The 27,205-nt window shown below is 40.5% G+C and overlaps 1 protein-coding gene across 1 annotated transcript; it reads left to right on the top strand.

The window, feature by feature from the left end:
• The first annotated feature begins 38 nt into the window (after window positions 1-38).
• On the top strand, window positions 39-27,205 carry MDH1 (malate dehydrogenase 1). The gene is made up of 9 exons (XM_055400870.2): window positions 39-197; window positions 5,733-5,831; window positions 6,864-6,960; window positions 11,277-11,452; window positions 13,657-13,779; window positions 24,618-24,794; window positions 25,250-25,363; window positions 25,925-26,014; window positions 26,867-27,205. The coding sequence occupies exons 1-9, from the start codon at window positions 195-197 to the stop codon at window positions 26,990-26,992; spliced, it is 1,005 nt and encodes a 334-aa protein (XP_055256845.1). The 5' UTR covers window positions 39-194; the 3' UTR covers window positions 26,993-27,205.

Raw genomic sequence — 27,205 nt, 5'->3', positions numbered from 1 at the left:
AAGGAATTGCATTGGAGATTGCGCCGGAATCATGGCAGCATAAACTACAGTTCCCAGCGGGCCGCGCGGTCGGGAGCCGAGTTTTTTCTATTCTAACACCGCTCGCCCTTTCCGAGTCGGTTCCACGGTAGAGGTGACCCGACTGCCTGAGGCTCATTCGGCAAGTGCAGAAAGTGTCCGCGCCTTTCCCAGTCATGGTGAGTGTGGGCCCCTGCATGCTGCCCACCTACGGCATTCGCGTCCCGCTTGGGGCGTTTCTTGCGCTTGAAGGACTGTTGGGGAAAGGCTGTGCAAGGAATTGTCCTTCGCGCCCTTTGGAAAGTCTCGATTCATCTTCTGGGGACTGTCGCAGTGACCTAGTTAGTTATTGGTAAAGAGTTTATTTCCACCTGAGGTTCTCAGAAGGACTTTAGAGAAATCACTGTCCTTGGAGAGGCGAGATCTCAGCCCGTCTGCATGTTGAGGGTACAAAATGCGAAGCTGGGGGATTTCTCCCAAGCACGCTCTGGGGGATTGATAAGGCCGATAAGGTTTGAAATGCGGAGTGTTGGACCTTAACCTCTTTCTCTCCTCTTAAGCCCATAGTGTTTTTAAGGGCTTTTGTCACAAAGCTTTTGAAAGCAGAAGGCCCTCAATGCAAAGGTAGTGCTCGGGATTACAATCTGCCTTTTCGGAAGAAGGGTTTCCGCCATGTCTAATTTCACGAAATGTGATTTAAAACCTGTTCATTGGTCTCCTTCTGTGCCAGTACATGTTACAGTGACGGCGCCCCTAGACAGATAATTTGTGCCGGTGTTTTTTACTAATCTGTATGTTACGAATTCTAGAACCAGCACTTTTAAATGTTACACAATGTAATCATGTTGTCATGAAGATTTGGACACCAAGGTCTCCGTATCTTGTCTGTTGAAAGGGAGAAGGAAGGGGGTGGGGGTGAGGGAACTCTGACGTATGAATAAATAGCATGCTCGTTGAAGGTGACATTTGATATCAACCTGAGAGAAACTGCTTCAGTACTTGTGTTTATAGTTGAGAATGGTTTTCCTCCATTATTTCAAAATACTGAAATGAATGGGGAAATATTTGAAGGAATTGGAACATTTCCAGAACCTGAAAAGACGTGTTTTCATAGCAAGGGAATAACTCCTTCCACCTTTGAAAGGGAGCCAGTGGGAACAACTTCTGATTTTCGGTGATAAACCTAGGTTCCCTACTTGTTTGGTCAGATTTTGACCGATGGATTCAGTGGTTTCGGACCTAATAATCTTAGCAAGAAAGCAAAGGTACTTATTATCAGAGAACCTCAGACTTCATAATTTTAAAACTGGATGGAACCTTTTAAAAAACATCTTGACCATCGTAAAATTGACTTTACTGAAACCCAAAGCGAATGTGATTTTCTCAAGGTCACACAAGTTTGCCTCCAAGGATCTCACACTCTTTCCATTTTACCATATTTTGTCATTTAGACAGGTAAGTCATTCTGAAATTTTATTTTTATTTGCTGAAGTTCTGGATGAAGATGCAAGTTCATACTGCAAATACAAGCTAAACTATATATCAGCATTCATATCACTTGACGGTTTTACAATGAGAATATTATATTTCTAGAATTGGAAGGGAATTTGGAAATTATTTCCTCTAATCTTCAAAAGTATGGTTAGGTCAAATGATTTTCCCAAGGTCACACAAAGATCTTGGGCCCCCATTCTTTCTTTGTTTTTCTGCATGGTAGATCAAGGCAGGCCTGACCCCTGGAAGGTCACTGGAGCACCAAATAATATCCATGAGAAGAATTCTCCTGTCAGTTTGCTGAAACTTGACAGCAAATTCTCAGATGACTCAATGGCCTTGCCTCCTCAGGAGGGTGTGTAAACAGTCACTGCGTTAGAAAAGACCCATCTTGTGTAAGCTGTTAAAAATCAGGTTTTTGTGGTTTTTTCTTAAAGGAGGGGATTCTTTCCTTGTGTCCACTGGGAATGACAGCAAGAATAAACTGTATGAAAGAATCTGAATACTGTTTGTGTGTCTTTTGTATTACAGAAATATGTATAGATAAGAAAGTAAAAATGGAGTATATGGATCTTTCTGTAGAATAACAGAAGGAACACTTAAATTCAAACTTTACAAACTAAAGACTTGAACACATGCGCAGAACAGAGCCTGCATCTGCAGGAAGGTCATTAATACCCTGCCAAGAGCAAAGACATTCCTTCTTTGAATGTTGGCAGACTGCCCAGATATCTAAGCAAAGAATAGTAACCTCTCTTCACACTGTAACATTGTGAAAAGTCAGTGGGAATCTCCCACCCTCCTGCTTTTCAGCTGCAATGATGCAAAGAGCAGGCAGAACCAAATACTGTGCTTTCTTTTCTGTTTCATCAGAGATTCAGACACTAGGCTTCATACTACTTATAATGAGATGGAATTACCTACCTATGAAAATAATTTGCTCAGTGATACACAGGAAGGAAACTGCTGCTGCTGAGATGGGATTAATGGCTATTTATTAGTTGCCCACAATCCCTTCACTAGGGACTGTGATACTTGGAAACTTTTTTTTTTTAGTAGCTAAAATTAATGCCTAAAATTGACTGCATTATTCTAACCATCTACCTGCTTTCCGGGAGGTTAAGTTTTATATGTAGTAGTAGTAATAGTCACTTTCCCCTCATTTCATATCCTAGGTTGCTTTCATTGAAGTAGCGTGTGTTCATACTTCTCTTAACCCTTGCTTTCCTTCATTCAACATATCCTTTTTGAATGCTATATGGGAGTGCAAATTTGAGTCAAAGGCAGACTATTCTCACAGGAGTTCCACAGTGTAGTGGAAAATAAACATAAGCTACAACAGTCCTTAGAGGGAAAATCTATGGTGACAGAGACCTGTTATTAGAGTGCTTGCCACATACTAGTCTTACTACTTTGTGTGTTAATTGTCTCAATCCTTACTGCCTTGTTAAGTAGCTGCTATTAATGGCAGAGAGTGAAGAGGAACTAAAAAGCCTCTTGAGAGTGAAAAGGTTGGCTTGAAGCTCAACATTCAGAAAACAAAGATCATGGCATCTGGTCCCATCACTTCATGGGAAATAGATGGGGAAACAGTGGAAACAGTGTCAGACTTTATTTTGGGGGGCTCCAAAATCACTGCGGATGCTGATTGCAGCCATGAAATTAAAAGATGCTTACTCCTTGGAAGGAAAGTTATGACCAACTTAAATAGTATATTAAAAAGCAGAGACATTACTTTGCCAACCAAGGTCCATCTAGTCAAGGCTATGGTTTTTCCCATGGTCATGTATGGATGTGAGAGTTGGACTGTGAAGAAAGCTGATCGCCGAAGAATTGATGCTTTTGAACTGTGGTGCTGGAGAGGACTCTTGAGAGTCCCTTGGACTGCAAGGAGATCCAACCAGTTCATTCTAAAGGAGATCAATCCTGGGTGTTCATTGGAGGGACTTATGCTAAAGCTGAAACTCCAATACTTTGGCCACCTCGTGCGACGAGTTGACTCACTGGAAAAGACTCTGATGCTGGGAAAGATTGGGGGTGGGAGGAGAAGGGGGACGACAGAGAGTGAGATGGCTGGATGGCATCACCAACTCGATGGACATGAGTTTGAGTGAACTCCGGGTGTTGGACAGGGAGGCCTGGCGTGCTGTGATTCATGGGATGGCAAAGAGTCAGACACAACTGAGTGACTGAACTAAACTGAACTGAACCTTAGAGAAACAATACAGTAACTTGCCTAAGGACATACAGCTGAGTTGAGGAATCAAGATTTGAACCAGAAAGTCTGGCTCTAGAGGCCAGCTCTTCATCACTCTACTGTATCTCTAGCCTCCTTTTTTAAAAAATTGCCTTATCCTCTTGTTTCTTACATATGGTTCACTAATGGAGTCTCTGGCATGTATTATGTACAAGGTACATAATAAAAGACTTTGATTAGAACTATTGAGCTAAATAATTTTGCTAACCATACCTGGAACTATTGTCACTGTTTTCAAGTTTCTCAGTGCAAGTATATAAAACAATTCCTTAAAGCATGTTGGGTTTGCTTCCAAACAATTATTTTACATTCCCAAGGTTTTGATAGTAATTTTACAAGATCCAGCTACTCCTTCAGCAAATGTTTGATGAGCTCTAACTACATGCCAGGCATTGTTCTAAGAAGCTGGGATACAACAGTAAATAAAATAGACAAAGCCCCTATCCTTAAAAAGCTTGCATTCTAAAGAGGGAGATGCAATCATTTCTACTGTCATGTACTATACTTCAAGGAAAGATAGGGAAATGACAGAATTTAAAACATGTAAAGGCCATGTGATAGAAAATATATAGAATAACACATAATGTTCTTTATAAACCTAAAGCCTATTGGGAACATAAATATGTATTGTTTTAAACTGGATTATTTGAGGAATTATCATATTTTGTTTATTTAGATATGAAAGCATGGGGGAAGTTGGTGAAAAGAACAGGGAAGAGACCCAGAAGGTCAGAAAGAAACTCCATAGTTTTTTCCCTTTTTATCTACTCATTCTGGGCATCTCTGAGAAAGAAACACATACATAGTCTGCAGTGTTCAGATTCATTTCTTTACAGCATTGACAACGTCCTGAGATTTTTTTTTCCCGTCTGAATTCTATAGATACCAAACTGCTAAGAGCCGACCCCTCTTGAAGAGGGAATTCTTAATATAAAGAAACCTAATGCTTCTATCCCCAGTCAGCTTCTCTCATGTGGGTAACAAATGAGGTGACACATTTACCTATTACAGAGTGGAAGTACATTTACCCAGCATTGTCCGAGAAAAGAACAGTTCCCTTGATTTTTTCCATCTAAACTTACCCATTTAAGTTTTCAGGGATTTTTGTTCAACTCTTTTTAATAGAAATATTTCTCTCCTTTTAATTCTCTGAGGTTAATTTAACTTATTTCTAATAACGCAGGTTCATCACTTTGAACTAGATATATATACTTTTCATCCATATGTTCAGATTTTGTCCAAGGTCTATAGACTTCCTTCTATTATATGTTCTTTGTACTTTTTCCTCTCCCTCCCCTTTAATATTAATTTTTCCTTGGAATCAAGTTGTCAGCTGTGACTACCTGTTGCTACTGTTGTTTGTTACTTAATGCTAAAATTTATTACAATCCAGATTATAATCCAGATAAAATGTATTTTAATCCATCTTTTTTTTTTTTCATTTTTTCTTCTTAAATTAAAAATATAGACTTATTTTTCTTCCCCCAAGGACTTGAATCGTGATTAATAAACTTTCTGGTTCCTTGTAAATGGAACGTTTTAACCTCTGTTCCTCTTTCTGGTGTGAAGGGTTCTTGTGAACAGAAGGGAGTGGGGGCATTTGCATAAGAGGATTTGTAAGGTTCTAGTAGCCGCCAGGGTTCCTAACATCATGTAATGCACATCAAAATTGTTAGGACTATTTTTAGTGGTAAGATATCCTAAAAGAGATGGATAAGATTTTGTAAGTAAATCGAAGATAGCAGGGAGAGTTAACCAACACCACATAAATGTTGTAAAGGACACATGTCCCAGAAGTCACTCGGTTGCTTTGTGCATGCTGTGTTTACTGGGATAAGTCTGGGAATGAATATCTTCTACTAAGCCAGATGAGAATGGTCTTTAGATTTTTACATTAGCTCTTAAAGTATGTTGTAGAGTAACCTTTTTTTAATAAGATGCTAATGGGTCTCTTTCATTACAGTCTGAACCAATCCGAGTCCTTGTGACTGGAGCAGCTGGTCAAATTGCATATTCACTGCTATACAGTATTGGAAATGGATCTGTCTTCGGTAAAAACCAGGTAGGGGCAAGTGTCAATAAATCCTAAGTAAAAGTAAGAACATTTTCAATAAAACCCTCTGTTTAGTTGCAAATACATTTTTAAAGGCATGAATAATTCCAATAAATGTCCGAGACACACAGCTATAAATCTGGCAGGTTCCATGCACCCCTCTGGGCACTGAAAATGCTTTGCAAATTATAACTATTCCATGTACTGTTAAGTTGACTTGGTGCTGCCAGCAAATGTCATAATGACGGTAACTGTTACGGAGAGTCATATGGGAAAGAAAGTTGCTGGACCAGCACTTTCTTGTTCATAAATGGTCTTTAGACCCAGAAGAGTTAGACAGACAAATCAGTTTCCCAGTTTGAAGTAGGTACCCTCTATTCCCTGGTAGCTCAGTCAGTAAAGAATCTGCCTTCAGTGGAGGAGACCTGGGTTCGATCCCTGGGTCAGGAGGATCCCCTGGAGAAAGAAATGGCAACCCACTCCGATATACTTGTGAAAAATCCTACAGACAGAGGAGCCTGGCAGGGTATAGTCCCTGGAGTCAGAAGAGTCAGACACGACTTAGCAATTGCACCACCACCTCCCTCTATTCTAGCAGGTCCGATTAATGTATACTAAAATCCTCTTCTATGATAATCATCTATCCTTTGTCCTTACCCATGGATAATCAAATTCTTCCTTCATGCACGATACTGTGCTTAGCTTTCTGTGAACTAAAATTGGATACACAGCCATCAACAACGAAAGCATGGTGTGGCATGTCACTTCAATTTGGTATTTTCTTCCATGTACTCCTTTAAATTTCAGTAAAGGTGATTCCTCATAATGTATCTGTTAGCAAACTATTGCTGGCTTTATAGTATTCCTTTTTCTTAGAGTAGCCTGCTGTTAGACACCTGACTTCCTAAAATAATTATGATTAATTAATGGGAATTACACACACATACACACCAATTAGCAAAAACTCTGTGAAAGGGCTTTTTTGTGACTGAACGACATAACCGACACTAATAGATGCTGTCCTTGCTGTTTATCTGGCAGCCTATCATTCTCGTGCTGTTGGATATCACTCCCATGATGGGTGTCCTGGATGGTGTCCTGATGGAACTGCAAGACTGTGCCCTTCCCCTCCTGAAAGGTGAGCTGGGGAGTGGAGGAGAAAGGGATTTTATAATATTTTATATCTTTAAAACAGTAGATTTTAGAGCTTTGTTAACTGGCCTTTCAATTAGAAATTATTTCATTAAAAGTTTTTTATTTCTGCACTACTTTGACTTGGTAAGATGTATATATACCAAAAATGAATAAATAAATTAACAAATGTCAAGACAGAAATCTTAAATTTGATTCAAAGATTCATTAAAATATTAGGTCAAGCTGTAAACTAATTTGAATGTTTTTCTTCAGCTCTACCTTCATCATTATCATTTTTGGGAAAGGGAGAGTAAAAATTAATAATACTCTAAAAGAACTTGCACAAATCAAAAACATATAGATGCCCAAGAGAAACCATGCCCAGAATTCATTTGTCTGTTCAATAAACAATTACTGGAAGGGCTGCTCTGCCACCTCAATCATTTTTTGCAAAGTTATGTAAGAGAATGTATTACCCTGTCCGAGCTGTTCTGCTGAATCTTTTTCCTCACTCACTGTTTCCAAATAAGCTTCCTATGTTGCTTTTTTCTTTTTATTCCCTTCTCTGCTGAGTTCCCTCTGCTGACTCTTGTGTACCCAGAGTAGCTTGACCTTGGTCAGCTATGAACATAAAGTTTCAGCAGATAAGGCTGCATGACTGGGAAGAAGATGGATTATTTTTTTCTCCAACTGATGCTCTTATGTATACTTATTTGGGGACTTAGAGCAGCCTGATTCGGAAAAGGCAATGGCACCCCACACTCTGGTACTCTTGCCTGGAAAATCCCATGGACGGAGGAGACTGGTAGGCTGCAGTTCATGGAGCTGCTAAAAGTCAGACACGACTGAGCAACTTCACTTTCACTTTTCACTTTCATGCCTTGGAGAAGGAAATGGCAACCCACTCCAGTATTCTTGCCTGGAGAATGACTGAGCAGCAGCAGTGACTCAGCAGCAGCAGCAGCATAAACCTATAAACTCTATGATATTTTTGTTATAGTAGCCCCAAAATACTAAGACAATTAGAATATAGTGCTGTCACTGATAAATGTTTAGATCAGAAACTTGTGTCAATCAGGATGCTGCTGCTGCTGCTAAGTCGCTTCAGTTGTGTCCGACTCTTTGCGACCCCATAGACGGAAGCCCACCAGGCTCCCCAGTCCCTGGGATTCTCCAGGCAAGAACACTGGAGTGGATTGCCATTTCCTTCTCCAATGCATAAAAGAGAAAAGTGAAAGTGAAGGCGCTCAGTCGTGTCCAACTCTTTGCAACCCCATGGACTGCAGCCTACCAGGCTCCTCCATCCATGGGATTTTCCAGGCAAGAGTACTGGAGTGGGGTGCCATTGCCTTCTCCGTTATAGGTTTATAAACAGCAAATTATTTCTAATGGTTCTGGAGGTTGGGAAGTCAGTAATCAAAAAGCCAATAGCTTGGATGTGTGGTGAGAGCCCAATTCTTGCTTTATAGACAGACATCTCACTGTGTCCTCACATGGCAAAAGGGGTGAGGGAGCTCTCTGAGCCTCCTTTCAGTTCAGTTCAGTCGCTCAGTTGTGTCCTACTCTTTGCGACCCCATGAATCACAGCACGCCAGGCTTCCCTGTCCATCACCAGCTCCTGGAGTTCACTCAAACTCACCTCCGTCGAGTCGGTGATGCCATCCAGCCATCTCATTCTCTGTCGTCCCCTTCTCCTCCTGCCCCCAATCCCTCCCAGCATCAGAGTCTTCCAGTGGGTCAACTCATTGCATGAGGTGGCCAAAGTATTGGAGCTTCAGCTTTAGCATCAGTCCTTCCAATGAACACCCAGGACTGATCTCCTTTAGAATAGACTGGTTGGATCTTCCTGAAGTCCAAGGGACTCTCAAGAGTCTTCTCCAACACCACAGTTCAAAAGCATCAATTCTTCAGCGATCAGCTTTATTCACAGTCCAACTCTCACATCCATACATGACCACGGGAAAAACCATAGCCTTGACTAGACGGACCTTTGTTGGCAAAGTAATGTCTCTGCTTTTTAATATGCTCTCTAGGTTGGTCATAACTTTCTTAACAAGGAGTAAGCGTTTTTTAATTTCATGGCTTCAATCAGCATCCACAGTGATTTTGGAGCCCAAAAAAATAAAATCTGACACTGTTTCCCCATCAATTTCCCATGAAGTGATGGGACCAGATGCCATGATCTTTGTTTTCTGAATGTTGAGCTTCAAGCCAACTTTTTCACTCTCCTCTTCCACTTTCATCAAGTGGCTTTTGAGTTCCTCATCACTTTCTGCCATAAGGGTGGTGTCATCTGCATATCTGAGATTATTGATATTTCTCCCAGCAATCTTGATTCCAGCTTGTGCTTCTTCCAGCACAGCATTCCTCATGATGTACTCTGCATAGAAGTTAAATAAGCAGGGTGACAATACACAACCTTGACGTACACCTTTTCCTATTTGGAACCAGTCTGTTGTTCCATGGCCAGTTCTAAATGTTGCTTCCTGACCTGCATACAGGTTTCTCAAGAGGCAGGTCAGGTGGTCTGGTATTCCCATCTCTTTCAGAATTTTCCACAGTTTGTTGTAATCGACACAGTCAAAGGCTTTGGCATAGTCAATGAAGCAGAAATAGATGTTTTTCTGGAACTCTCTTGCTTTCTCCATGATCTAGCGGATGTTGGCAATTTGATCTCTCATTCCTCTGCCTTTTCTAAAACCAGCTTGAACATTTGGAAGTTCATGGTTCACATATTACTGAAGCCTGGCTTGGAGGATTTTGAGCATGACTTTACTAGCCTATGAGATGAGTGCAATTGTGCAGTAGTTTGAGCATTCTTTGGCATTGCCTTTCTTTGGGATTGGAATGAAGACTGACCTTTTCCAGTCCTGTGGCCACTGCTGCGTTTTCCAAATGTGCTGGCATATTGAGTGCAGCACTTTCACAGCATCATCTTTCAGGATTTGAAATAGCTCAACTGGAATTCCATCCCCTTCAGTAGCTTTGTTCGTAGTGATGCTTTCTAAGGCCCACTTGACTTCACATTTCAAGATGTCTGGCTCTAGGTGAGTGATCACACCATTGTGATTATCTTGGTCGTGAAGATCTTTTTTGTACAGTTCTTTTATAAGGCACTAATGTCATTTGTGAGGGCTTCTCCGTCCGTGACCTAATCTTTTCCCAAAGGCCCCACTTCCTAATACCATCACATTGGGAATTAGGTTTCAACATATAATTTTATGGAAATACATCCAGGCTATAGCACTGGTCATGGCCTTTTTAATACAGTCACCAAAAGAGAGCCATGATATACAGCTGATGCTTTAACAACTCAGGACTTTGGGGTACCAACCTTCCCTGCAGTGGAAAAGTCAAGTACACTTCCTCTGTATCTGCAGGTCCAACCAACCTCAGATTGTACCTTACTGCAGTATTTACTATGGGAAAAAAAATTCACGTATAAGCTGGACAGGCACAGTTCAAACCTATGTTGTTCAAGGGTCAACTGTGTGTTCTTTAATCAAAAAATATTAAGTGATACGTGTTTTATTGGACTGCAGCATAGTGATTGAACTCTGAATCAATCTGGACTTGAATGACAGTCCCACTCCTTTTTGACAGGTAGCTAATTAATCTCTTTAAATTGCATTGTCTTCATCTATAAAATGTTTGGGCTTCCCTGGTGGCTTGAATATGCCTGCAATGCGGGAGACCTGGGTTCAGTACCTGGGTTGGGAAGATCCCCTGAAGGAGAGATGGCGACCCCCTTCAATATTCTTGCCTGGAGAATCCCATGAACAGAGGAGTCTGGCGGGCTACAGTCCATGGGGTCACAAAGAGTTGGACACAACTGAGCAACTAAGCACAACACAGCACATAAAATGTTAAAATTAATTGTGACAAAATAAATCTCAATATTATTCCTTACAGAAAAAAACTCAAGAAGCATGATTTTAATTGGGGTGATATCTTAAAACTTAAAGTAATTGTAACTTAAAGGTTAGGTGAGTTAGCGTCTCTTTTGTGTTATTGGTGGTTATTAATGTGAATAATTAATGTTGCTTTGAAAGATATATTTTACCTTGCATCATAATAAAAGATGAAAGCTACAGAGTTTTGAAATTAAGATAAACAAAATAAATATATTGACATTTATGCTTATGGTTGTTGAATTAATATAGTGCTTTTTTTTTCTTAGGCCCTTTAAACTTTGATCACTGTGATTTGTAAAAGTAAACATTTGCTGCAAAGTAGAAGAGTTACTGGGTAGATTCAGTATGAAAAAACCTCAGACTTCGGTGTTTAAGTAGCTCTGCATATTTATTGCCGTGTTCACAGATGTCATCGCAACAGATAAAGAAGAGATTGCCTTCAAAGACCTGGATGTGGCCATTCTTGTGGGCTCCATGCCAAGAAGGGATGGCATGGAGAGGAAAGATTTACTCAAAGCAAATGTGAAAATCTTCAAATGCCAGGGTGCAGCCTTGGACAAATATGCCAAGAAGTCAGTTAAGGTGACCAACAAAATATTTTACAGAGTTTTTCACTATCAGCATTTGAAACTTCTACTTTCAGCATTTAAGTGAAAATGAAATAATTTGCTTTCTTTTTTTCCCCAGTTCTGTGCAATGGTCAGTAAATACAGGTATAGGGTTTTGCTCGATTAGCCCTCCCTTTCTGGGCTTTGTTCATATAGTGTAGAAATATATATTCTGAGGGGCTCAAAAATATTTTGCCTATGACTATGACATAGAGACTTAATATTAGTTTGTAAACCTGTAGAAAAGGCAGAGAACCTTCTGGTGCCCTTTTAGCTGTACAGGACTTTTTATTCAGACATTTGGATTTGTGTGTGGTTGTGAAGGAAAATGGCTGTAAGCTGTGTTTGTTCTCAGTGACAGGAAGTGGTGGCTTCTGAGTGCTCAGATTTTCTCAATCCAGAGGAATTTTGATATACTTGTCTCTTGAGTCAGTTATGACTTCTGGGTGTTCAACCTATTTGGTTTTAATTTATCTTACTGTTACAGAAAGCCTCATTTTACCAATTAAGTACCAGTTACCTAGAACTTAAGGGACTGAAAGTTGCTCAGTTGTGTCGGACTCTTTGCAACCCCATGAACTAAACAGTTCATGGAGTTCTAGAGCCAGAATACTGGAGTGGGTAGCCGTTACCTTCTCCAGAGGGTCTTCCCAACCCAGGGATTGAACCCAGGTCTCCCGCATTGCAGGCAGATTCTTTACCAGCTGAACCACCAGGGACACTTGAAGGTCTTCCCTGTAGCTCAAACAGTAAAGAATCTGCCTGCAACATGGGAGTCCTGGGTTCGATCTCTGGGTTGGGAAGATCCTATGGAGAAGGGAATTGCAATCCACTCCAGTATTCTTGCCTGGAGAATCCCATGGATAGAGGAGCCTGGCAGGCTACTGTCTATGGGATCCCAAACAGTTGGACACAAATGAATGACTTAAGACTACTACCTACCTACCTAAAACTTGATTAACTGTCACAGCAAAAAGGTTTCCTGGTTAGAGGTTTTACTGATTTTAATACACTTCTTTCTCCCAATCCTGAATTCAGAGAAAGCTAAAAGAAAATTTTATAAGATTTTCTAATGTTGCCATTTATAATGTTCTATTATAATACTTCATAGACACCTGAATTTCTGCTCTGTGCAGACTTTATTTCAAGTAGTTAACTTTTACTTTCTGTAATCATTAACAGAAAGTAATAGAAATAAATTGAGAAGAAGTCCCCAGGTCTCTTAGTAAAAAAATTACAAGGTTGCTTGGAGTTATCGTGCTGCTTGCAGATTAATTGCCTCTCAGCCAAGTGTCTTTCTAGGGGGAAATACACACCTACAGTGGAGTAGCTAGGGATATTGGAGTGAAGTATCATATCTGCAGCTTGCTCACAGACCGACCCACAAAAGACTAAGGGGTGGAGGGGTGTGCACACACACAGGTGAGAGAGATGGGGCAAATTGGAGAATCTAGGTAGAGGGGATGTGGGAGTTAGTCTTTGTAAGATGCTTATAGCTTTCTGTAAGTTTGATATAATTCACAGTAAGTTTTTAAAATCATTTTATTAAAGATTTTTAAGACTTGTAAAAATATTCATGTATTTGTTTTGCTATGCTGTATTGTAATTCACTGTATCCCCCTTTCAGAAAGAAAAAAAGCCTGAAGTGCATTCTCCTAAAGATAGAGTCAGTGCATATGAAGGAGTGGGACCTGGTATTTTAGCAACTATCCCAGTTAATTCTTAGGATTAGGCAAGAATGAGAAACACTTTTCACTCATAAGGGCAAATCACTGACCTAAAGTAAACTCCTCAAAGAATTTCTTTCTTGGGCTACTTTTATGAGACGGGAAATTTTTATGATTGACTCAAACCCTGAGATAGAACTTTAGGTTACCAGTTTTTTATGGCAAGAAAATAAATGCTGTCTCTGTTTTAGCAGAAAACACAATGACTTGTATATATAATGGTGGTTTTAGTAAATGTTTTCAGTAGTCACATTAAATACTAATAAGAGGAAAAAAAAATACTAGAAGGGAGGATAGAAACCTCCTAGAATTAAGAAACTGGGGTAATAATTTAGCTCACACAAACTTGATAAAAAGACTGCATGTTACGTCAGTCATATCCTATTGATAAGCTGGTTTACTTAAATCAGTGTACGGTCTGAAGCTCTGCTGTGCCTCCTGTACATCCCAGGTTATTGTGGTGGGAAACCCAGCCAATACCAACTGCCTGACTGCCTCCAAGTCGGCACCGTCCATCCCCAAGGAGAACTTCAGTTGCTTGACTCGTTTGGATCACAACCGAGCTAAAGCTCAGGTAAGAACAATCCCTTTTCAAACCTTAACAAATGTTCAACTTTAAACCTTTTTTCTCACCTTTAAAGTAACTGAATCTTAGTTTGTACTTTTTTTCTTGTTTTGTTTTCAGTCAGTTCAGTTCAGTTCAGTCGCTCAGTCGTGTCCGACTCTTTGCGAACCCATGAATCACAGCACGCCAGGCCTCCCTGTCCATCACCAACTCCCGGAGTTCACTCAAACTTATGTCCACAGAGTCGGTGATGCCATCCAGCCATCTCATTCTCTGTCATCCCCGTCTCCTCCCACCCCCAATCCCTCCCAGCATCAGAGTCTTTTCCAGTGAGTCAACTCGTCGCATGAGGTGGCCAAAGTATTGGACTTTCAGCTTCAACATCAGTCCTTCCAATGAACACCCAGGATTGATCTCCTTTAGAATGGACTGGTTGGATCTCCTTGCAGTCCAAGGGACTGTCGAGAGTCTTCTCCAGCACCACAGTTCAAAAGCATCAATTCTTCGGCAATCAGCTTTCTTTTTAGTAGGTAGGTGCTGGAGAAGACTCTTGAGAGTCCCTTGGACTGCATGGAGATCCAACCAGTCCATTCTAGAGGAGATCAATCCTGGGTGTTCATTGGAGGGACTGATGCTAAAGCTGAAACTCTAATACTTTGGCCACCTCACGGGATGAGTTGACTCACTGGAAAAGATTCTGATGCTGGGAAATGTTGGGGGCGGGAGGAGAAGGGGACGATAGAGAATGAGATGGCTGGATGGCATCACCGACTCTATGGACATGAGTTTGGGTGAACTCCGGGAGTTGGTGATGGACAGGGGGGCCTGGTGTGCTGTGATTCATGGGGTCGCGGAAAGTCGGACACGACTGAGCGACTGAACTGAAGTGAACTGATTCCAATTTGTTAGGACATCTTGAATCTCTTAAGGCAGCTGAATTCTTTACTTTTCACCATTATATTCCATTTCCTTACTTTAATCACATGTCACTGCTAATGACCTCTTAGTACAGTAGTTAAAAATTAGTCATTAGTATAGATAATTCACATAATAGTACACAATTATTTTTGTCTGGTACATAGGAAATTATAAAAACAAAGGCTTAAGTTTTGTGTGTTTCATGTGGTTCTGCTTTTTTCACTCAGATAAGCAATCAAATTGATTTAAATTTTATATTTAATTTTATTTTCATTTTAAATCCTTCACATATTCTACTTCCAATTTTCCTTGATTCATGGACCTAACATTCCATGTTCCTATGCAATATTATTCTTTATAGCATCAGACTTTTCCAGATGCATCCACAACTGGGCATTAATAATTCTGTGACTCAGCCTCTTTATACCTTGTGGAGCTCTCCACTCTTCTCCAGTAGCATATTGGACACCTAGTGACCTGGGTGGCGGGGGTGCAGCTGGAGGCAGGGGTTCATCTTTCAGTATCATATTTTTTTCTTTTTGCTTTTCCTACTGTTCATGGGGTTCTCAAGGCAAGAATGCTGAGTCGTTTGCCATTCCCTTCTCCAGTCAACCATGATTTGTCAGAACTCTCTACCATGACCTGTCCATCTTGGGTGGCCCTACACAGCATGGCTCATAGTTTCATTGAGTTAGGCAAGGTTGTGGTCCATGTAATCTGCTTGGTTAGTTTTCTGTGATTGTGGTTTTCACTCTGTCTGCCCTCTGATTGTCCATGAATCAAGGTAAATTGGAAGTGGTCAAACAAGATGGCAGGAGTGAACATCGACATTTTAGTTATCAGTGAACTAAAATGGACAGGAATGGAATGGACAAATTTAATTCAAATGACCATTATATCTACTACTGTGGGCAAGAATCCCTTCGAAGAAATGGAGTAGCCCTCATAGTCAAGAGTCCAAAATGCACTACTTGGGTGCAATCTCAAAAACAACAGAATGATCTTGGTTCTTTCCAAGGCAAACCACTCAGCATCACAGTAATCCAAGTCTATGCCCCAGTCACTAAAGCTGAAGAAGCTGAAGTTGAATGGTACAGTGAAGACCTATAAGACCTTCTAGAACTAACACCAAAACAAGATGTCCTTTTCATCATAGGGAACTGGAATGCAAAAGTAGGAGTCAAGAAGATACCAAGAGTCACAGGCAAATTTGGCCTTGGAGTACAAAATGTGAGGCAGGGCAAAGGCTAACAAAGAGTTTTCCAAGAGAACGTGCTGGTCATAGCAAACACCCTCTTTCAACAACATAAGAGATGACTACACATAGACATCACCAGATAGTCAATACCAAAATAAGATTGATTATATACTTTGTATCCAAAGATGGAAAAGCTCTATGCAGTCAGCAAAAGCAAGACTGAGAGCTAACTATGGCTCAGATCATGAACTCCTTATTGCCAAATTCAGACTTAAGAACGTAGGGAAAACCACTAGGCCATTCAGGTATGACCTAAATCAAATCCCTTACGATTATACAGTGGAAAAGACTAATAGATTTATAGAATTAGATCTGATGAATAGAATGCCTGAAGAACTATGGATGGAGGTTCCTAACATTGTACAGGAGGCGGTGATCAAAACCATCCTCAAGAAAAAGAAATGCAAAAACGAAAAATGGTTGTCTGAGGAAGCCTTACAAATAGCTGAGAATAAAAGAGAAGCTTAAGGCAGAGGAGAAAAGGAAAGATATACCCATCTGAATGCAGAATTCCAGAGAATAGCAAGGAGAGAAAAGAAAGCCTTTTTTAAGTTAGCAAGGCAAAGAAATAGAGGAAAAACAATAGAATGGGAAAGACTAGAGATCTCTTCAAGAAAATTAGAGATACCAAGGTAACATTTCATGCAAAGATGGGCACAATAAAGGACAGAAATGGTATGGACCTAACAGAAGCAGAAAATATTAAGAAGAGGTGGCAAGAATACACAGAAGAACTGTACAAAAAAGATCTTAATGACCCAGATAACCATGATGGTGTGATCACTCCCCTCGTGCCAGACATCCTGGAGTGTGAAGTCAAGTGGGCCTTAGGAAGCATAAACTACGGGCAAAGCTAGTGGAGGTGATGGAATTTTCTGCTGAGCTATTTCAAATCCTAAAAGATGATGCTGTGAAAGTGCTACACTCAATATGCCAGCACATTTGGAAAACTCAGCAGTGGCCACAGGACTGGAAAAGGTCAGTTTTCATTCCAACCCCAAAGAAAGGTAATGCCAGAAATGTTCAAACTACCACACAGTTGCATTCATTTCACATGCTAGCAGAGTAATGCTCAAAATCCTTCAAACTAGGCTTCAACAGTACATGAACCGAGAACTTCCTGATGTACTTGATGGATTTTGAAAAGACAGAGGACCCAGGGGTCAAATTGCCAACATCCATTGGATCATAGAAAAAGCTAGAGTATTCCAGAAGAACATCTACTTCTGCTTCATTGACTACGCTAAAACCTTTGACTGTGTGGATCACTACAAACTGTGGAAAATTCTTAAAGAGATGGGACTACTAGACCACCTTACCTGCCTCTAGCAAAACCTATATGCAGGTCAAGAAGCAACAGTTACAACCTGACATGGAACCACAGACTGGTTCCAAATTGGGCACGTCAAGGCTGTATATTCCCTGCTTATTTAACTTATGTGCAGAGTAAAAATGCATCATGCAAAATGCCGGGCTGGATGAAGCACAAGCTGGAATCAAGATTGCAGGGCGAAACATCAATAACCTCAGATATGCAAATTACACCACCTTTATGGCAGAAAGGGAAGAGGTATTAAGCTCTTGATGAGGGTGAAAGAGGAGAGTGAAAAAGCTGACTTAAAACATTAAACTAACGATCATGGCATCTGGTCCTATCACTTCATGGCAAACAGATGCAGAAAAAGTGGAAATAGTGGCAGATTTTATTTTCTTGGGCTCCAAAATCACTGTGGACAATGACTACAGCCAGGAAATTAAAAGACACTTGCTCCTGGGAGGAAGAGCTGTGACCAATCTTGACATTGTGTTAAAAAGCAAAGACAACACTTTGCCCACAAAGGTCTGTATAGTAAAGGCTATGGTTTTTCCAGTAGTCTTGTGCGGATCCGAGAGTTAGACCATAAAAAAGCTGAGCACTGAAGAATTAATGCTTCTGAATTGTGGTGCTGGAGAAGACCTGAGAGTTCCTTGGACAGCAAGGAGATCAAACCAGTCAATCCTAAAGGAAATCAATCCTGAATATTCACTGGAAAGACTAATGCTGAAGCTGAAGCTCCAATACTTTGGCCACCTAATGTGAATAGCCAACTCATTGGAAAAGACCCTGATGCTGGAAAAGATTGAGGACAGGAGAAGGGGGCGATAGAGTATGAGATGGATAGCATCACTTACTCAATGGACAAGAGTTTGAGCAAACTCTGAGAGATAGTGAAGGATGGGAAAGTGATACACAGGCCATGAGGGGTCACAAAGAGTAGGACAAGATTTAGCAACTGAACAACAACAATATACATATTCATGAGTGAGTATAATCTTCCATGTAAAACTGGGGTTCTAGATGCACTTGCATAGTACAACATGCTCAAATATACATGACTTGCATGTTAAAAAATGGCAGTCCTTGGGGTAGAGGTTTTAGCATTAAAATGAGGCAAAGCTCACTCTAGGTTGACAAAATCCAGGTACCTATTGAGTGAAGTCACAAGGGTCAGCAAAGTCTCATTCCTTAGGCTCCAGTTAATCTGGTGACTGAGTGCTTAAGGGGTTTTAGATGCTACAAAACAGCTCAAGAATGTGCTTCTGGTTGATGTTTACCTTTGAAACAGGACAGAACAGGGAGTCTTTACAACTGATTTGTTATGTTTGCTATGGTTACCTCTCTTGCCTAATAACATTTTTTTGTTCTTGCATTCTTTGTTCTTTTTAAAATCAACAATTACTGAGATCTATTCTTTGTTTCCACATGAAGACCTAGGAGGCCTTAGTTCACCTTTCTCCCAGTCTCCTTAGAACAGAACCTTTCTGAAATTCACAGTCTAGTTCTTAACTCAAGCTTGTCCAGAGCATGTTACAGTTTCTCTTATTGCCCAGGATTCTGCTTCTGCAAAATATGACAGACTCTGGTTTAACCACATTTCCTTATTACCATCTGGCTAACAAAACCACTGCTTTAAACTGAGAGCTGATAATCTTTCAGCTCTGGAGGGCCCAGTAAAGGAGAAAAGAAATTACATTTAAGTTACTACACTAAACTGAGTGTTTTACATTTAATTTGTCATTTACTTCTCATAGTAACCATATGAGATATCTGTTATTATCTCCTGTTTAACAGATAAGAATTCTGAAGCCTGAAAAGGTCAGGGAACCTGCTCAAAGTCACACAGCTAGTCAGTAAAAGGGTCTGCCTAACTCCACACCCTCATGTGTTCTTACATAATGGTATGGTGCACGCATACTAAGTCACTTCGGTCGTGTCTGACTCTCTGGGACCCTGTGGACTGTAGCCCATCAAGCTCCTCTGTCCATGGGATTCTCCAGGCAAGAATACTGGAGTGGATTGCCATGCCCTTCTCCAGGGGGTTTTCCTGATCTAGGGATCAAACCTGTGTCTCTTAACATCTCCTGCATTGGCAGGCAGGTTCTTTACCACTAGCATCACCTGGGAATGCGATCAAGTGACTTCAATCCATTCACTAGCTCTGTGACCCTGAGAAAGTGTATTCAAACCGTAAAATGGGATGATAATTGTTATCTATCTCAGATGGTAGTTATGTGCACTAAATGAGATAAGATCTATGTTAAGACCTTATCTTGATGCCTATCACATAGTAAAAATTTAGTAAAGGTTGGCTGCTGTAATTACTATTGATGATGATGATGAAGAGATATATAACCAAATTTTGAGAAGAGTCACACTTCAGAAATCTCAGTTAATTTAGAAGGTATTTGGATAACAAGCTTAAATTACAAATATTTCCTGAGAGGCATTGGTCTGTGGGCTGGGTCTTTTTTCTTACTTATTTAGCCAGCATTCAGTGGCTGGGAAGAAATGGGAGTTGGTTTGAATGACTGGAGGCAGGAGATTGGAGTACTGTAGAGTAGTTATGGGGCTTCCGAGAGGGTGCTAGTGGTAAAGAACCTGCCTGCCAACGCAGGAGACACAAGAGACAGGGTTTGATCCTTGGGTCAGGAATATCTCTGGAGGAGGGCATGGCAAGTCACTCCAGTATTCTTGCCTGGAGAATCCCATAAGCAGAAGAGCCTGATGGGATACAGTCCAGCGGGTAACAAAAAGTCAGACACCACTGAAGCAACTTTACACGCACACCCAGAGCAGTTATGAAAGAAAAGATGGTACCATAGGTGTTGCATCTATGGACTTTGAATTACCAGATGGTGATTCACTGTGTTGCAACAGGGAGAAGACAGTAGAATGATGACAACACCAACAAATTTCCACCTGTGCTGTTTGACCTGAGGCCTTAGTGGAGGCAGGCATTGAAAAACTCTGCTTTCAGATGTACAGCAAAATGATGCTTTGTCCCAGTGCCTGCAACTGTTTTCCTTGCGGGGTGAAAGTCTGAGTGAGGAAAGAGGGAAGAAAGCCACAAACTTTGACTTTGGCCCATGTTCCAGCATGCTGGTCTGGCACAGTGACAGCTTTAGGAAGTTTTTGAAGGAGCTGTTTCTTGCTCCTGTAGAGGCTATTAATCCAGTGAGAAAAGTAACAGACTCAAAGATTAATTTTTCTTATATGAATGAATACTACTGCTGCTGCTGCTAAGTCAATTCAGTCGTGTCCAACTCTGTGCGACCCCATAGACAGCGGCCTACCAGGCTCCCCTGTCCCTGGGATTCTCCAGGCAAGAACACTGGAGTGGGTTGCCATTTCCTTCTCCAATGCATGAAAGGAAAAGTGAAAGTGAAGTCATGCAGTCGTGTCTGACTCTTAGCGACCCCATGGACTACAGCCCACCAGGCTCCTCCGTCTATGGGATTTTCCAGGCGAGAGTACTGGAGTGGGTTGCCATTGCCTTCTCCCTGAATGAATACTAGTCTTAGATAATTTTAGAAATCAGAGGGCCTCACTGCCTAGTGACTGTTTATCACCTGCAGAATTCCCCTGTGTATTTGCAAACCAGAGCTAGGTATGTTGTCTGCTGGCTGGCAAGGTAATTTGTCAATGAAACCAGTTAGGTAGTATCACAGAGAAGAAAATTAACTAGAGCTGGAGAATGAATCAAAAGCTGTTCAACAGGTCTGTGTGACAGGCATGAAAATGTCTGAAGGAGCAAGGAGCTGCTTACTATCCTGGATACATGGTGGTTTAGTTCTGACGTGCATGATATTCAGAAATTACATCTGCTGGGTGCAAAGTACTGGCCTTTGCTATCCAGCGAGAAGCTGATTAGCTCAAGAGATCTAAAAGAACAAGAGGAAATGGGCAAACAGGACACAGGAAGTCAGGGGAACTTCCTGTAGGGAAGACAGGCCTGCAGGCAGTTTGTCCTCACTATACTTTGGAGTTGACATTCAGCAGAGTTAGGATTTCTAAACGCTTGATAATATACATCTTGGCTCACTTGTCCCAGTATAATTTTCCTTTTTCTCAATGATGCCAGCTAAATATAAGTAAGAACAGTTCTTTGCAAGTCCCTTCAGGTCATGGCAGACACAGAAAATGGTACTCATTGCGTAGCACATCACTCTACTCCAACCACTAAGCAAATCAATAGCCTGGTATCCCAGAAACCAACCACCCAACTAATTTGTGAAGACTGATATGGTAGTTAATAGTCCTAATTTTTGCAGAACTCTAGATGAAGTAGAGATTAGATCAGAAGTGATTTTAAATGTCAAAAACAAAATTTTAAGTTATTTTTAAATCTATTTTAGGACTCAAAAAATAAGTCTCAACTTATAAGGGTCAGTGACAGTAAGCACAACTTGCTTCTTCCTTGACTGAATAAATTAGCATGAAGATGAGTCAAGGCATTGCAAACATTTTAGGTAATGGCTTTTTTCATTTTTATCATTTTGGTTGGTTGGTTGTCATTTTTCACTTTTTATTTTGGAATAATTAGAAGAAGTTGCAGAAATAGTACAGAGAACCCCATGTACCACCCACCACTCTCCTCCCCCAGTGATGACATTTTACATAACTATAGAGCATTATCAGAACTAGGAAACTGACTAAACTACACACGACACTGTTAAATAGCTTTACTCAGATTTCTACAGTTTTTATGTCTTTATGAATGATCCTATGTCATCTAATTATATATTAGATTACTATAACCACAAACTGTACCATCACCCACAAAGAACTCCTATTCATGTTGCCTTTTTATTGTTACACAGTCCCTCTCCTTTCCTAAACTCTGACAACCATTTATCTGTACTCCAACTCTATGCTTTTGTCATTTTAAGATTTTTTTAAAAATAGAATCCTTCAATCAGTAACCTTCTGACACTTGTCTCATTCAGTTTAATGCTTTTAATAGCCATTCAAGTTGTTACATGTATCGGTAGTTCATTCCTTTTTATTGTTAGTCCATTTATTTATTTAATTATATGAATGTGCTACAGTTTGTGTTGAAAGACAGAAGGAATGAAAAGTGCCCACCAAACTGAGAAGGCATCTTGAGACCAAAACAAGACAGGCAGCTCCATATGACCAATGAATCGGTTTATTATGGGGTAACTTACTCACAGAGTGGGATTGGGATCAGGCAGACAACGACCCAGAAACGTTTGCAGCTGCACACCACACCACAGAGGAGCCACAGGGACAGTTTAATAGTTGCCCTCGGGCATGAGGATAGGTGCTTTGAAACAGGACATTTCTGAATTAAGATTTATGAACGGATAACAGGTATCGTGGGTGCCAGGAATGTCAAGGGAGGTTTTCATCATTGGAGACCGGCAGAGCAGAGAGGCTGGCTACCTGATCCTAATGTTTATTAAACCGTATAATATAAACTACAAAGCCCTAGATGTGATTCACTTCTCAGGTCAGTTTTAAAGGATAGGAGAAACTATAAGGGCCCAAGATGGTGTCAGTTATACTAACAGCCATGCTTTGTTTAACCATTCTTGAAGGACTTTTGTTTCGAGTTTGGGGCTAAAATATCAGGCTGTATTCTCTTTGCTATATGGTAAACACACAACCAGAGCTTTGATGTGGTGCTGCTGTTATCTGTATATGCAGAAGCTGTGGATTCTGGCATAACTTTTTTTTTCCTCTCGTTCTTATTGCAACGCAAAGGAAAGAAAAATCACAATGTAAACCTAACACATCAGCTTTTAATTTTTTTTTCTAAAACCTTTCTCTTTTAGATCCTTATAAATTCTGCTATCTAATTAGAAAGAAATTACAGGAAAGCAAGTATTAGAATTCCCTAGTAGCTCAGCTGGTAAAGAATCGCCTTGCAATGCAGGAGACCCTGGTTCGATTCCTGGGGGCGGAAGATCTGCTGGAGAAGAGATAGGCTACCCACTCCAGTATTCTTGGGCTTCCTAGGTGGCTCAGCTGATAAAGAATCCACCTGCAGTGTGGGACACCTGGGTTCAATCCCTGGGTTGGAAAGATCCCGTGAAGAAGGGAACAGCTACCCACTCCAGTATTCTGGCCTGGAGAATCCCATGGACTGTATCGTCTATGGGGTCACAAAGAGTTGGACATGACTGAGTGCTTTCACTTTCTAAGAAAAGTATAGGAATAAAGCCAGCCAATTAATTTTTTGGTTTCCTAGTACATACATGGACGGAGGAGGCTGGTAGGCTGCAGTCCATGGGATTGCTAAGAGTTGGACACGACTGAGCGACTTCACTTTTCACTTTCACACATTGGAGAAGGAAATGGCAACCCACTCCAGTGTTCTTGCCTGGAGAATCCCAGGGACTGGGGAGCCTGGTGGGCTGCCGTCTATGGGGTCACACGGGGTCGGACACGACTGACGTGACTTAGCAGCAACAGCAGCAGTACATATAAGTTTTATTTGTATGTAGTGTGTTAAGTATGCAAAAACATTATGTCTAAAAAAATATACATACAGTATATACATACCTTATATTGCTTAAAAAAAAAAAAAGCTAACCTTCATCTGAGCCTTCAGCAGGTCATAATCTTTTTGCTGGTTGGGGGGTCTTGCCTTCATGTTGATGGCTGCTGATTGATCAGGGTGGTGGTTGCTAACGGTTTGGGTGACTGTGGCAATTTCTTAAAATAAGACAACAATGAAGTCTTCCTTTCACAAAAAATTTCTCTATGGCGTACAATGCTGTGTGATAACATTTTACCCTGAGTAGAACTGATTTCAAAACTGTAAGTAAATCTGTCAAACCTTGCCACTGCTTTATCAACCAAGTTTACGTGTAATATTCTAAATCCATTCTTGTCATTTCAACAACCTTCACGGCATCTTTACTACTAGGAGTGGATTCCACCTCAAGAGCCTTAAACATTATAGGGTACAGTATTGAAGTAGAATGCTTAAAAGTAAGGATCATCTTGCAGTTTATGGATGACTTATTTGTATAGTAGCTTAATCAAATATAAAACACCAAAGTTTAATATTGCTTGAATACATAAATGTGACCTTTGTTTTGTTGTTAATACTTGGAGATGTCACCTAAGCGTTTCTGACCAATCAGCTATTTAGATACTTTCTCTACTATTAAGTTCTTTTGGGAAACTTACCAAACAGTAAAACCTATGAGGGGTTTTTTGTTTATTTTGTTGTTGTTGTTTTACAAATCAATATAAATCTTGTGTTCTCTTAAAGTTTCAGAGGTTTTTATTTTAAGGACATTTGTCAAATAGATCACAGTTTGAAATTTAAAACAAAAAAATTTGTCTAAGTAATGTATTTGTTTTTTGTTGAACTAGATTGCTCTTAAACTTGGAGTGACTTCTGATGATGTAAAGAATGTCATCATCTGGGGAAACCATTCCTCAACTCAGTATCCAGATGTCAACCATGCCAAAGTGAAACTGCAAGGAAAGGAAGTTGGTGTTTATGAAGCTCTGAAAGATGACAGCTGGCTCAAGGGAGAATTCATCACGGTGAGAAAAGTCCAGGAGATCTCTTCAGAGCCAAGCATCGAGAACTCTTGAGAGACACACACATTACTGACCTGAGTCTCCCAACAGTGGGTAGCAGGAGGAAACCCAAAGACAGCAGGCCTTTGATGAGGGTGTATATTCTTTGTGAGTCAAACTGAGGCAGTCATAATCCGATCTGATCTATTGTGTGGCAGTCAAGATTGATAAAGTGGCATAAAACTAGATACCCTCCAGTCATCCAGCTATCTTATAGAGATCCACTTGTTCATATAAAGTGTGGTCAACTTTCTGTGTGGTCTTTAGTTGTCCCTTTTCAGAAAGACTGGTGCTTCTAAGTGAAAGAGGTTAATAAGGCCACTATGGGGTAGTTGTGTGATTTTGGAGGGGACACAGGTAGCTGTAGTTTCAGCCTTTCACCCCAGGAATAACCCTGCTATCTCTGCCTGCCCATCCAGACTGTGCAGCAGCGCGGTGCTGCCGTCATCAAGGCACGAAAACTGTCCAGTGCAATGTCGGCTGCAAAAGCCATCTGTGACCACGTCAGAGACATCTGGTTTGGAACCCCAGAGGTGAGGACTCAGTGACTTCCACAGGCCACTTTTTTATTTTTTCCTCTGATGCTATAATGTAAAAAATCAAACAAACAAAAAGACATGTGGCCTTGCAGTCAGGCCAGTTAGGTTCATATCCCAGCTCAGCTACTTACTAGGTGAGTAACCTTGGGAAAGTTGCTTACAGTTTTATCATCTCTTACATGGCATTTAACTCATAGGGTTATAAGGTCAATGAGATGAAATGTGGAAAGCACCTAACATAGTAGAGGTGGCTTTATTTTTCTTCTTAAAACCTATATTGGGCCACCAGCTTCCTCATTTGTAAAATGAGGGTTATGTTTCTCTGGCTTACTTCACATATAGATTGGAAAAGTGGACTAAGATAGTAACCATGGAAGTTGCCCTTTTGTGTAAGTGTCTGGTTATGATTCTTTGTATAGTAATGAAGTTATGCACAGAGTATCAGTAAGAACCTATCACCTGGTTTAATTTTGTTAGTTCATGTGTCCTTTGGTTATGAAAAGGAATTCTTTATCACCATGCGACTATAAAACGTTCACTGTTACTTCTTTTCAGGGAGAGTTTGTGTCCATGGGCATTATCTCGGATGGCAACTCCTATGGTATTCCTGATGATCTGCTTTACTCATTCCCTGTTACAATCAAGGTAAGGTATTATGGGTTTTTTTTTTAACCCTCTGTCCCCTAATGGGAAACCAGTTGTGTGTTTTTATTAACAGTGGTATATTTTAGTCTCGGAGAAGGCAATGGCAAGCCACTCCAGTACTCTTACCTAGAAAATCCCATGGATGGAGGAGCCTGGTAGGCTGCAGTCCGTGGGGTCGCTAAGGGTCGGACACGACTGAGTAACTTCACTTTCACTTTTCACTTTCACACATTGGAGAAGGAAATGGCAACCCACTCCAGTGTTCTTGCCTGGAGAATCCCAGGGAAGGGGGAGCCTGGTAGGCTTCCGTCTATGGGGTCACACAGAGTCGGACACGACTGAAGTGACTTAGCAGTAGCAGTATTTTAGTCTAGAAAGTTGTTCCTTTACTAAATTAGACACTTTCCTCAGCTTTAAAATCATGTGAAGCACAACTTCAGGTCACTAGAAGATTGAAATTAATCTGGAAAGCAAGTTTCAACTCTCCCAACTAGACACTTTTTGTTACTATGCCTCTCATATTGGATATCTATAAATATTCTCTTACTTCTAAATGAAACAACGGTTCTCAGTATTGTCACTCTGTATTACAACTGTACTGAAGTCAATATTTTTTTATATTTGCTAATTAAAACCTCATTTAAAGATGCTTTTTCTAGATTCAGTCAGTTTCAAATTCAAATGTTGAGTTTTTATCAGAATTATCTGTTAATTAAGATCTGGATTTTGATTTGCTTCTTTAGATTCACATTTTAAAACATATTTCTCTAAATTAAGTTCAAACTAAGTTGTTGCTTGCTGGAACGTCTCGTTTAATCATAAATCTCTTAATTTGCATTTATTTTCAAACAGGATAAGACCTGGAAAGTTGTTGAAGGTCTCCCTATTAATGATTTCTCACGTGAGAAGATGGATCTTACTGCAAAGGAACTGGCAGAAGAGAAAGAAACTGCATTTGAATTTCTTGCTTCTGCCTGACTAGACAATCATTTCGTTGTTACTAAAAGCCCCAAAGCTGAAGAATCTAAATGTCGTCTTTGACTCTAGTACAAAATAATAATCATGCCATGCTTAAATTAATCGTGAAGAACGACACACTTTAAGGGTTGTGTGCTTCTTGGTACAAGTTTGTGACGGTTCGTCATCATGCTGTTAGTGTCGCATTCTAAAATAAATATATATTCAAGTGAA

The sequence above is a fragment of the Moschus berezovskii genome, chromosome 11 (assembly GCF_049115385.1).
Source record: "Moschus berezovskii isolate FMDL1 chromosome 11, NW_MosBer_1.0, whole genome shotgun sequence".
Lineage (NCBI taxonomy): Eukaryota > Metazoa > Chordata > Mammalia > Artiodactyla > Moschidae > Moschus > Moschus berezovskii.
This window is presented reverse-complemented; position numbering and strand designations above follow the sequence as displayed.